The 12,648-nt window shown below is 41.7% G+C and overlaps 1 protein-coding gene across 1 annotated transcript; it reads left to right on the top strand.

The window, feature by feature from the left end:
* Nucleotides 1–432: 432 nt before the first annotated feature.
* Nucleotides 433–4,832, top strand: LOC120849124 (Golgi-associated plant pathogenesis-related protein 1-like). The gene is made up of 3 exons (XM_040221261.1): nucleotides 433–498; nucleotides 2,827–2,971; nucleotides 4,609–4,832. The coding sequence occupies exons 1-3, from the start codon at nucleotides 433–435 to the stop codon at nucleotides 4,830–4,832; spliced, it is 435 nt and encodes a 144-aa protein (XP_040077195.1).
* The last annotated feature ends 7,816 nt before the right edge of the window (nucleotides 4,833–12,648 follow it).

The following is a 12,648-nucleotide window of genomic DNA, read 5'->3' as shown; positions in this document are numbered from 1 at the left end:
CTCGAGTCTGTTTCCTTCTTGTGTGCCTTCGAGTGTCAGTGTATGTCCGCGCTGTTCCACCCAAGTAACCCAATATGTTTTGATGTAAAGATCTTGTAACGAATAATTCTTCTTGATAACAAATAAGAAACTGATTAAAACGGAGGGGGTAGTTTAAATTCAAGACTGTAGACCTGTCCTCTAGCACGAGACTGGCCTGAGTACATTTTCCGCGAGGCGCATTATACGTCAGGCTCAACAGAGTCTTCATGCAGCCTACTTTCAATACATATGCAAACCACGTAAAGGGGTTTAAATCCAGGAAGCTACTTTATACATTCAGAATTACAATGTCGTCAGCCCTGATCAAGCATGCATGCATCCGGCGCAATTAATCTTCAAGATTGAAGCTCGGAACATTTTTTGCAGGTTGACCCTGACTTTTGGAGATACATGCTCGATTGGCACAACTACTATAGAAAACAACGCGGGACGCCCCCTCTCAGCTATAATTACAACGTAAGTATATTCAGAATGTTTTGCTCGTTTTTTCAATCCTTCACTATGCTGTTCACATCGAAATTTGCTTTATCAACTCGTACATTATATAATAATGCATTTGCTTCTTTATAACTACGACCACAGCATCATCTTTGTGAAGCAGAGCTTTTAGATATGAAAATTTACTTCCTAAGATATATTTCAGGAGACCAATCTAAAAGTTGACCGGACATGCATGTCTCTCAAATGTACAAATATGTCCTATTGGTGCACTCTATGCGAAATAATCGGCCAATTATGAATATGATGGGAAATTTGAGATTGGGGTAGGGAAAGTAAAACGCAAAGACTGAAAAACGTCAAGCAACGTCTGCAGTTTGAGAACAAGTGTTTACAATATCTGTCCTTGTAAGGTGTAGTTTTTTTTGTAAGGAATGTTATAGGTTGTTACAAGGTCGCGAATACGTGTAGGCAGTTCCGAAGTGTTAACACTCCGTATGTGTGTATCTTCGAGCTCTGTGGTTTATTAGAGAAAGGGCAGTGTAAACACTTGTTTGGTTCTTTCTCGGAGGTCAAGTTCTTTGGTTTGTGTTCAGTTATGAACCCCCTGCGTTCGCAAACGGCAAGATGGAGGTTGTGCTGAACTGTAACCCTTTGTGCAATTGTTTTGTAGCCGAGGTTAGGGGATACAAAGGGCAGTACATTGCATCGAAAACCTTCAGCGTGTGGCTCATAGAGCCCCTTATTATATTAAACAAAATTTGCTTGACATAGTGCAGGTTATGAGATAAAACGCTCTATTTATATCTTTAATGAGATTAGAAGAAACGGATCTTGATTTTTTGGCACATATCTTTCTAGAATCACGCCATAATCTCCGACATGACACATTTAGAATACCCTCGCTGATGAAGAATTTAAGGTACTCAGCAATTGGATTATTTAATACTAGATTCACGAAACAAAAATGCAAACATTCAAGAAATTATTCGAAGCTCTGGGTCTAACCACATGTATAAAAAATCAATCAAAAAGAACCTTCTGTTACGTGCAACGAACAAAAAATTTAAGCATATATGTGTAATCAATTTTACCACTTCTTTGTTTGCCTCTTATAATTGTATTGTTTACAAATGACTTCTCTAAGCCATAGATTCAACTACCTCAATTATGTTGTAACTACTTTATACAAAGTTTGTGTCTTTGTTTTCCTGTTCACTCTTGAATGTTTGTCACTATTGCTTTTTCGTGTTGTGCTGAGCATTGTCAACTGGCAACGGGGCAACATCAGCAGAACATACCTGTCTTTTACCCTTTTGTCGGAGACTGTAAAATCTGTCTAAACAAACAAACAAACAAAAGACGGCTAATTTCTTATTTTGTTAAAAACTTTGTGTGATTGTTTTTTATTAGCCGTTTATTATATTTTCTCCTCTTGTCGTTGGGTTTTGCAGCTTCTTCCGATTGTAGTGACGGTGTTGCGGACGTGGTATGCAAGGCGTGTACGAAATAAACTTGGTAGCTTGTTGAGACGTTGCCAGTTTTTTTTTTCTTCCTTTGCGTATTCTTTTTCCTAACCATTCGAATTACACTAACTCGCCTGCCGTTTGACCAATTTTAGCCAATTATATGTTTAAAAATCAAAATTTTCCTTTAAAATAGGGCTTATGCTACAACAATAAGATGGCCTAGAACATGTGAAACGTCACACTCAACACCATACAGAAAACCTCTCTACATAGCGGAGTATTTTTATGATATAATATTACCTGAGCTCACCCCTTCGAGTCCCGTGATTGATTGTTGTGCGCAGACACGTGAAAATCTTTAAAAGCGAAGGCGTCACCGAAAGGCGCGAATGAAAGTCATCGTCGCGCTAAATAATTCAGCAAATTACTTAAGAAATTAAGGCAAAACGTAAATCGACTTTATCATTCACTCTAAAAAACTGGAGTGTCTTTTTTCCCACAAGCCGTTTAGAAGAGTCAATCGCACTAACTTACGGAGGCAGTTTAGCGAATGTTTAGGCCCAACAAAAGCTCTCTGCGCTCAGGCAATGTGCACGACGTTTCACCATGTCCACTGCCAGAGTGCAGACAGCTTTATTTCTGCCTAAACATATTTTCAGCGCCGTCATTCCCCATGCTCTCTCCTTTGCTTGAACCAATTAGCTCTCCCGGCTGCTATGCTGGAAAACAAACTCTTCAGTGTTGGAACGTCCAAAGTGGTAACGAGTTAATAAACGTGCTTATCGCTGTGGAGAAAACTGGAGCTATCTATGAGAACCTCATCTGCTACACAAACACTTTTAAGTGCATTCTTCAATACTCTTTTCTCTTGACGCAGTTACAAGCATGGGCGCAGCTGTGGGCGGAAAGGCTTGCCCAATATAATGTTATTGAACATCGACCACCACGACCGATTCCTTACGATAGAATGGGCGAAAATATCTACTGGAAGACACGAACTGCGCCCAATTTCGTACCTTCAGGTCAGTAATACAGCACTTCCTTTTTCTGCAGGTTTTGTTTGTCAAGATTTGTTTAATATCTTTTTAGCTAAGCTCATAAAGAAACGTCTTGAACTTACACAGGACCGTTTGGTAACAAAACTAAGCGTTTCAAGAAAACGTCGGCTTTCATTCTGAGAATTCCAGGATTCTGTTCTAGCTAATTTTGCCCTCACCTTCAACGTTTTTCAAGCAGCACCAATCAAGCAGCGCAAAAAAGTGTATCGTCATGGCCCTCGTCGTTTTTACGCGTGTGCTACCAGCGGCTAAACCAGTCACGCCCATAGAAAATGGCTGCATCATGAAGCATTCACTGTGCATGAGTCGTTTAGTTGCGGAGAGCCAGGGCACGAATACGACCGACGCCGTGACGAGGCACTTTTAACGGCGCTTGTTTGGATTCATGGGATTGTAGCGTCGTCAACTCAGCTAGATCCAAGTGTGAAGCATAATATAAAATGTTAATATGCACGTATATTCTTCAGAAATTCGTCTTATTAGTATGACGGGCAGTATATGAAATATATTACGATACAAATAACAAGTTTCAACAATTGAGTATTATTTGTGCACTGGAAGCCTAGAATCTGTCTACGGAAGAATCCATTTTTTTCCTATACTGGTATTTAATGAAGACGCAGTATATAAGTTTACCCATAAGCAGTTAAGCGCAAGTTGAACGGCATATTATGGCCTCGTATTTCTCCAATGAATGGAGGATTCTGCAGAAGATATAATACGTAATTTTTATTTGATGATACGTCGCATAAACTCCGATTGTAGGAAATACATGCCAACTAGGTAAAATATTTTATTGCTTTAATAGGGCACTCTCAATGGCTTGAGCTATTACCTGAGCACACAATCAAGTCATTTAATAAACCATCAAATAATGTGTGCCGGGATTTCTGTTACAGTAATAACGCTAGTCTCACTTTCAAAACGTATTTTTTTTAGAGTCCACTGCATTTGCAAAGAGGGGGAGCGCACTCACATAAAAGCATGCATAAGCATTTCTATCTAGAATGGCTGAAATATATGTAAAATTTCAATGCACGGAACTATTATATATGTTTGTTTCGATTGTCCAGCTTGTGTGCGCACTCGTAGAAAGTTCGTTTATTTTTGTTCGTGTTCATTATCATAATTGATGCCCACATCTTCTTTTAAATTAGTTACGTTATACAAATATTTGTGAGTGTTCACTTCTCTAATTGACTCGTTCGTGGTTTAGGCTTGGTCTGCTGGGCAAGTTGGCAATTGATATTTATATCTAAACTAGCAAAACAAAATACGGGCCAAAAAGACGTTTGGCCTTTGTGTTTCTTCGTCGTTTTATCCCGTCTTTTTTTTTTTTTTTCGCCAATTTTAATATGAACGTGCTTCAGGCTTCTACATTTCGCTTAATTCAATGGCTGGACCGACTTTATGCTTCTCTTGATGTTTAACTCGCAAAAGTATTAAACAAGAAGACTTCCAGTAGAGCACTTACAATACCAATATACTGTGCTTACTAAACAGGTTTCATCAGAGATCAGCTTCATAGATTATACCTCAAAGTTTCGAAGAGCTGCTTGACGGATAAATCTTAGACATAATTTTTACTCCTTTCTTTTCAGAAAAAGAAGTTACTTCGCTGTGGTTCGACGAAATATATAAATATAATTATCACGACCCTCGGTTCAGCCCAGAGACGTCCCATTTCACACAAATGGTGTGGAAAGCAACCACACTTGTTGGATGTGGTTATGCCCGCTCACAATACTCAAGGACGACATATGTTGTCTGCAACTATTGGCCTCAAGGAAACATCCAAGGAAAATTTGCTGACAATGTTCGTTAATAAACTTTGTAAAAGAATATTGCACTGCTTTTAAATAAGGGCTGGTATCATGAAGATTATTTTTTAGATGGAACTTACGCCTTTGAGTGCAAACTTGTCCATTCTCCGGAGGGCTAGTCTGAGTAATTCAAGAGTAGTACCTTCGTAAGGTTTGTATACAGGCTGTTTTTTTTTAGCTCCACCCAATGTTCAAAAAAAGGGAACGTGAGATAGAGTAATTTGGGCCATTCGGAAGTGTTCGTGGCCATGGCGGCCTCTAGAAAAAAGGTGATATTATGTCATTAGTTGGCTAATTAACTAAAATGTTATAACTAACTTTTTAATTTTAAATTGAGGGATCATAATGTATTTAGAGGATCGAAGATAGACCCCAATATGGTTTAGCCGTGTCGCCAAATTCGGAGAAACAAATTCTTAGTAGACGCTACGGGGTCGAGAAATGTCACCTAGGTAAATGACATCAAACCGAAACTAAACAGGAAAGAGCGCCGGTAAAGTTATCGTTCCGCTCTTCCGGGCATGGAATTCGTCATTATCGCGGCCGGCTCCACTTGCTTAGGCGAAGCTGGCTGCTATAACGACGATCCTTTAGGGCCGAAAGGGCAGAGCGATAACTTGACTGACGCTCTTTCTCACTCTTAAAAAAAAGCTAGTAGTATTAACAAGGTAAAAGCTAGCAACCGCTCGTCATATATGTTAATAGGCGCCTATAGTAACCTTGGGTAGTAACGGTTACTAGGTCAAGAAGCTAGTAACTGCTTCTAGCCTAAATGTTAAATCCATGTACTTTACTACCTCTAGCTTGAAACTAGCGCTACCGCCCGACGGAAAATTGGAAACGCAACTAGTCGCGTGATTTCCGGTGGTAAAAAAAAAAGGTGTGGGGTCAGGCCACTTAGCACCAGATGGCAGGCGCAACAAAAATTGAAACCGGAAATGAGTAATCCAGGTGGCGCTATTCAGCGTCCAATTAAACGTACACAAAAAAATCCTTCCAAATTTGCAAGTCGATACATATACACATGCACACCCCAGAGTTTTAGCACACAATCGACACAATGCGTTGAACACAAACACACGCTTACTTAATCACTCCAATCGCTAACTTACGGGCGGGTGCAGTGCGGATCGAACCCAGGAGGTTCCCAGCGCAAACTTTCTAGCTGAGACGCGTTAGCCCACTCGGCAACTTCCTCCCCACTAACTTCATTGACTGCCCTTAAGTCTTTTATGCTGATCATTTAAGTGCTCAAACTTGTCGTCGTGTACCAGCACGTCAGTTCTTCGCAGTCGCTAGGTAAGTTGCGCGACGAGGCAAACCGCATAAAAGCACCGGGAACAAGCGGCCAAGGCGATGAGCGACGCTTCGTCTCGTCGCTCGCTAAATCGATTATATGCGGTTCAGCCTTTAAAACGAATGCAGTCGCCGTCGACGAGAGAGAGCTTTCTTGCCGTCTCCCGCGGCGAACGAAGGCTCTAATAGACGGGGAGTACGACGGCAGCAGCGCTCCTTTCGCGTGCTCCGCTACAATAATGCATGCAAAATTAATACCGCGTATAGCTCGCATCTTAATTTCTGTAGTACACTGACGAATGCTCGCGTTTTTGGAGAAGATATAAGCAAATTCAGAAAGACTCGTAGAATGCCAAAATAGTTTTTTTTTTCATTAGTCCCAAAGCTACATACAATATTTACGACGCATATCACCGGTTGTGACAGCGCACTGTCACGACCGAAGACAGCTCAATCAGAATTATTCAACCACCAAGCACACACAACCCGTGAAGAAGTTCTCAGTGTCAAGTATCAGGAAGCGGAAAAAAGCTTATTGGACGACAACACCCAATCCAGTCACAGCGGCACCGGCTCGTTAGAACTATCCTCGGAGCAGTCCAGGTCCACTACACAGTCGCCCCGTCGAGCGCACGAGCGTTAACTATGCACTCCAACACGGGAACACAAGAACTGCACACGGCACGAGGCAAAAACGGCAGGTTCCCATCGGGAAAATTAGCGTCTTGCAAACCCCGGCTGGCCCCAACTTGCTTGCCAAACAATGTTGCCAAGCGTCTCTTGTGAAAGAAAAACATGTTTTAAAAAAATACAAAAATACAAAAATATAAAAGAAAACAGAATGAACTTTTATTGTTTTCGGCAACGTTTTTCGGATGTGCTACGTGGCTATTTTTATCCCAGTTCAAACCAAAATGAAAATATAAACGCTCAAAAACGAATGTAAACGAGATGGAAAGAAAGAAAATAGCCGCATTGCCATTGCAACAACAATGGCTGCTGCGCTCGCAGCAGCGCCGGCCTTCACGTCATGCTGGAACGAAGGCTGCGATCGTTATAAGGTAAACTCCTACCCTTAAACATCTCCCGTCATACGATATTTGACGCTACGATTGCGTGTGGATACTTTACCCTGCGATTCGAACTAGCAAGTTCGTCGCTAACGCTGGCAATCGGGTATGAAGCAAGCGCAGCCATTTTTTCCGCGCCTTTGCCGTAGTAAATAGCTGGTAAAAGGGTAGTAACGCTCAGAAAAGGTAGTGCTGGCTGCATTTACTAAGTTTTTACTACCTATCGCGCGTTTGAGGTAATAAATGGTTAGTGAAAGGTAGTAACGCTCAGAACGATGTAATATATGCTGTAGTTAATAGCTTTTTACTAGCTTTTTTCTAAGAGTGCCCCCTTATTTTTGGTTCGACGCCGTGTACCGAAGTGACATTTCTTGACCCCGTAGCACCTACTACAAAGTTTTTAATGAAGCTTCGATGGCAGGGCAAGACAATATTGAAATCAAGCTTCAAAGCTCTGATTACATTATGCTCCCTCAAGTAAAAATTTAAAAAGTTGGTTAAAATAGTTTAGTTAATTAGCTAATTAATGACGCAGTTTCTCCTTTTCTCTAAGGCCGCCATGGCCACTAACACTTCCCCAGGGCTCAAATGACTGTATCTCACGTTCCTTTTTTTTTTTTTAGTTGGGTGCAGCTAAAAAAAAACACCCGTATAAATCTTTATGTTAAATTGTGGTAGCCGAAATGCTGCCCCTTTAACGACTGTCATTAATCCCGAACGAATGAGGCTCTGTCATGTAATAATTTGTAAGACACACGCCGTATCTTTCGCTGTCCCTCGATTTAACTTTTAACGTTACAGAAGACAATCAAACGATTGCAGCGCTCATTTAGCCAATACTTCGCTAATTGGTTCGGGCCACGTGCTGTTCGACGCCGATCTAAGTGAGCTAGATTTTGTTCATCCGGCGTCCGCCAGCGGCCGGTGCGGGACAGAGGCCATTCAAACTGGCACTGATTTCCGACAGGCTCCGAAGGTAGAACCACGTTCGAACACTCTTTGCTGATGGTGGTAGGCGTTGGTATTACACTCGGGTTTCCAGCGTTTGCATTTTCGTTACTTTTGTGCATATAAAGTCGCTCACGTACAGACGTTTTGACGTCACGTATGGGTATCGGCGGCGTTTATCGCCTCTTTGTCGTAATGAGTTTGCTGCAGAAGAATACTGGCCGGAGTGTTGCCGTAAATTTTTTAAGTGCACATTTCCCTGTTAAGCAACGCTCCACGAAGTTCAGCGCTTTTTGATGTGAGCCTGTAATGCTTAGCGTGAGATCATGCACAAGCCAAGGCCGTAGGTATAAAAAGGCTTTTGATCTCGGCGCCATCTTCAGAGCTTGAACGCACGGCCCGAGCGTTGCTTGCTTTCAAGCGTCGTCGACGGCACACCAGCAGCCATTCTGGTGGCATTGCGTCTGAGCGTGTACCTTCTGTAGCATACATATCGCGCCGCTCAATTAGTCTTTGTTGGCAAGAGTAAGGAGGACTGACCCCGAATGACTACCAGACGCGGCGATGAAGTCACGTGAGAGCAATGTGTACAAAGGGCAACTATTCCACATTGTGTATTTGGCGCATTGGAACTGCAGTGCTTTGAACTCGCCTCCGACTGGTGTGATTACCATCATATTCCCCCCATAAGTCGAAAATAGTCCTGATCTAGCAATTGACGTCACAAAAGCCCAATTATCATGCTGTTGGATGTCACTATCCTTGTGGTTGGTCGTAAACGTTCTGGCAGAAAGCACGAGCAAACGCAAGTGTCGCCAGCCGGGTGCAGCTACAGCATCCACTGTGACTGCGAAACACAAGCGACAAGAGTCGTTGCGGCAAATGGGGAACTAGGTCTGGGTAGAAGTTAAAAAAAAGTGCACTGAGCTGTCCACAGATGACACTGACGCCCTTTCCTCCCTTCCACTTTTTCCCGCGTCCCTCTCTTCCGCGTGGTTCGATTGTGAGTTTCAAAGATAGCGTGATTGTGCCCCGAACATTTGAAAAAAACTTGCAACCCCGCAGGGTTACAGGTACTGCACCGCATTATATCAAACAATAAAGGGATCAACAAAATGGTCATTTGTATAGTATAAACGAACATTACAGTGTCGCAGGCTCTTCCTTATGAGTCTTCCACTAGTGGATTGCGGATTTGAAAAATACCTTGATGAAGTCTTCCATTGCTGGGAAAGGAGAAGTTCTTCCAATAAATAGGTATTAGGGATGGGCAAAATACATGCAAATATGTATCAAAATACAAATACAAAATACTTCGTCAAAAATGTATTTAATTACAAATCTAATAACATTTCTAAAAAAGCATTTAAGCACAAGATACAAATACAACCAAATGTATTTGGTCTCCTCCAAATACCTTTACAAATACATTCCCCAAAATTTGCGTCAGCGACTTCAGGGCACCTGCAACGGGTTTCTGCGTATCTCATTTTAATCTTGCATCGCACATTCGGGAGTTAGTGTGCGAGGCTATAGTAGCGTAATAGAAATATAATCACACAAAAAATGTTATCAGCTTGGACGTAATAGGTGAAAAAAGTACAAAGCTTCGAGCAGCTTTTTTTTGTCGATTACATTTTGGTATAGACCAACAAAAAATCCAGACGACCATGACGCGCAGCACTAGCTAGATAATTTATTATTGTGGAAACTCACACCAGTTACGAAAATCTGGACGACCCGCGCATTTAGAATGTTCCAGGCAAAAATATGAATGGAAATCAGGCTGGAAAACATTATAGTTGTCACAGGCACTTATTTAACCAGTCTGCCTGTGAACGTCGATTTCGTGACTATTCTTGCCCCGGAGTAGCACCATAATCACAAAGTCACTAAACGCTTGTGCTTGATTCAGAGACACTGCATTCGCTGCACAATGTAGTTTTCCTCCTGCTCTGGACAATGTCTTTAAAATAAAGCCGGAGGAGAAACAGATAAAAGTCCATGGCCGAATAAAGGGTGGAGACTATATCTTACAACCACATGCACAAAAACAAGATGTATTTTCGCCCACAAAATTGTATTTAACTACAATTGTATTTGAAATACCCACGTTTTAGTATTTAAATACACACGTCAAATACATTACCCAATTTGTAATTAAATACAAATGCGAAATACACAAAGTATTTGAAATACGTATTTCAAATACTTGTATTTGAAATACTGCCCATTCCTGATAGGTAACAACATTGTTTAGCAAATACACAGAAGAAACAAAACCTATATTACCTCCATGTGCGGTTGCTTCCGCACGTTTTAGAATCCCACAATTGGGGAGACTAATTTGCGAAGGAGTCGTCGAGGTTAAAACTTTAATAAAAAAATATACTTATTTATAATAGAAAAAATCGGAAATTCGAATATATGGGCATTCGCGGGCCACTTTATTAAGCTTTTGTTTTTGTGTCCTACGACTGCTGTAAATGATACATTTGACAAGTACACTGCGATCGCTTGCCTTGAGGTTCTAAACCAGCGTCACACAGTATTGAATGCACGAACACAAGCAGGTTAAATTCTCACCCACATTAACATAGGCAGAAAAGGGAATCGAACTATTAACCTATATTCGGCGTTTGCGGCTAATATACAGGCTAAGAGTAGCGTGCATTGGTTGGGGAATGGAATTATTTGACAAAAATAATCATAATCATTATTAATAGTTAACATTCCCTGAGTTTATGTGAACGTCACCACTCCAGTTGACACAGCCATCTCAAAATATGAATAACAGCTATAGCAGTGTCGCTGTTTAAAGGAGACTCCATAATTCATGGAAGCCTTGGAAGAATTTGATATATTACTGAGTGCGCATGCAGAATACCTTCTTGAAAGACTCTATCTTACGCATAATTCGCATTACTTTTTAAGCAATGCGCATGGGAAATAGGATCTGTGATTGGTATCGAAAAAATTGTGAGAGCCAGCATGTAGAACCCGCATCAAGTTTCTTGAAATATTGCGGCAAAAAAAAACTATTGAGGCTCCATTAAAGTTGTGCTATGTTTAGAGTTGGGATTTCCGACACACAAAATGGTGCTGAAAACACGACAAAATAGGGACAGGAAATGTAAAACATTAGGGCACTTTCTAGGAAAATGTACGGTTCTGTGAGCATGTTCAGAGTGTTTATTTGCGGTGAAATATGAATTTTTTTTTTTTTTTTTATTATTCCAAGACACACATTCTACTTTCGTGCTTTGAAGCAAATGTTCAGCAGAATCTCAAGTGATTGTTTGCTTAGGCTGCGCCTTTCCTCTGTTACCAAATTCTTTAAGCCAGCGACACCTCCACCGAGACAAGCGGCGAAAACCTGACTGCTCGCGGGGTTTTTCTCAGGCGGCTTACGAAGTTTTCTTGCGCAGAGTCGTCCCAAAACGACACGCCATCTGGATCGCGTAGGGAAACGGCGTGACGCGTCGCCGGAAGCCATCGCAGACCGATTTCAGCGCGCGCTGCACTTTTGGGGGCAGCCTTGTCGGCAGCAACCATTAGGAGCGTGCGCGGCGCTATCTGTCGTTGGCGTAGTATATCCAGCGGCTTAGATGACATGTAAGGCAGCCGGTTCATATCAGGCCGAGCATGAGGTTCGATCGCCGTAGGAGCCGTTGGCGAAAGAACGCCACGCTGGTTCTTTGTCCATGCAAATATATAGTCACTGGGTGAAAGGCACTCTGTATACAGGTGTTTGAGTTAAGTAAAAATAAAATAATCTTTCGGGACCCAGCCCTAAATCAGGAAAATTTTGGACCACAAAGTGGATGAAACACAAACGGAAATTGATTGCTGAATGTGTACTGGTAGCTTACACTCTTATCGGGACACTTCAAAATACGGACATATTCCAGAAATTTCAGCTCGAATTATTGTTCTATGCGTGTGGCCCGAAGGCTGTGAAAGCGGCGTATATATATTTAATCATTAATGGCACACACCAACATCGAAGAGATGGAGACTGAGTATCAAGTCTACAAAGTACAACACTCCAAACGGCCAAATTCCTACTGCTTCACTTACTTATTAATTACAGTAGGTTCGATTTGTAGAGTGTTCGATGTAGAGGACAAAAAAATGTGCACTGACTTTGAGCTTAGGTTGAAAGGTCTGTTTATTTGCGCGCGCCTACGGGCTCGTGCCAACGAGCAACGTTATTGTTTACGGCAGTAACACTGGGCCCATGAACCCCTACAAAACTTTGATCTGGCAGTTGCGGAGTTCGTTGTGTAACAATGCTGAACCTGTTGTCCATGGAAATCCTCCGAAAGGATTCAACGGCCCATCAAGTGAACAGTTCATCATTCAGACCATCAGAGCCGATAAAGCAGGATATTCCTTTTCCGGAATGCGTCCTCCGTTCAAGTGTGCTCCGTCCATTTAATTTCATTATTTTCCCGATTTACGCTTCGTTTTACTGATACAAGAAATCCGTATCTTCTAATCA

Source organism: Ixodes scapularis, unplaced genomic scaffold (genome assembly GCF_016920785.2).
Source record: "Ixodes scapularis isolate PalLabHiFi unplaced genomic scaffold, ASM1692078v2 PGA_scaffold6__148_contigs__length_123643588, whole genome shotgun sequence".
In the NCBI taxonomy this organism is placed as follows: Eukaryota; Metazoa; Arthropoda; class Arachnida; order Ixodida; family Ixodidae; genus Ixodes; species Ixodes scapularis.
The sequence above is the reverse complement of the archived record's forward strand: the minus strand, read 5'-3'. Positions and strand labels throughout refer to the sequence as shown.

Bases quoted from the DNA above. Each gene is read 5' to 3' on its own strand.
- LOC120849124 (XM_040221261.1), top strand. From the start codon at position 433: ATGCTCGATTGGCACAACTACTATAGAAAACAACGCGGGACGCCCCCT. The intron at 499-2,826 runs GTAAGTATATTC...CTCTTGACGCAG, and splicing joins CTCTCAGCTATAATTACAAC to TTACAAGCATGGGCGCAGCT. The intron at 2,972-4,608 runs GTCAGTAATACA...CTTTCTTTTCAG, and splicing joins GCCCAATTTCGTACCTTCAG to AAAAAGAAGTTACTTCGCTG.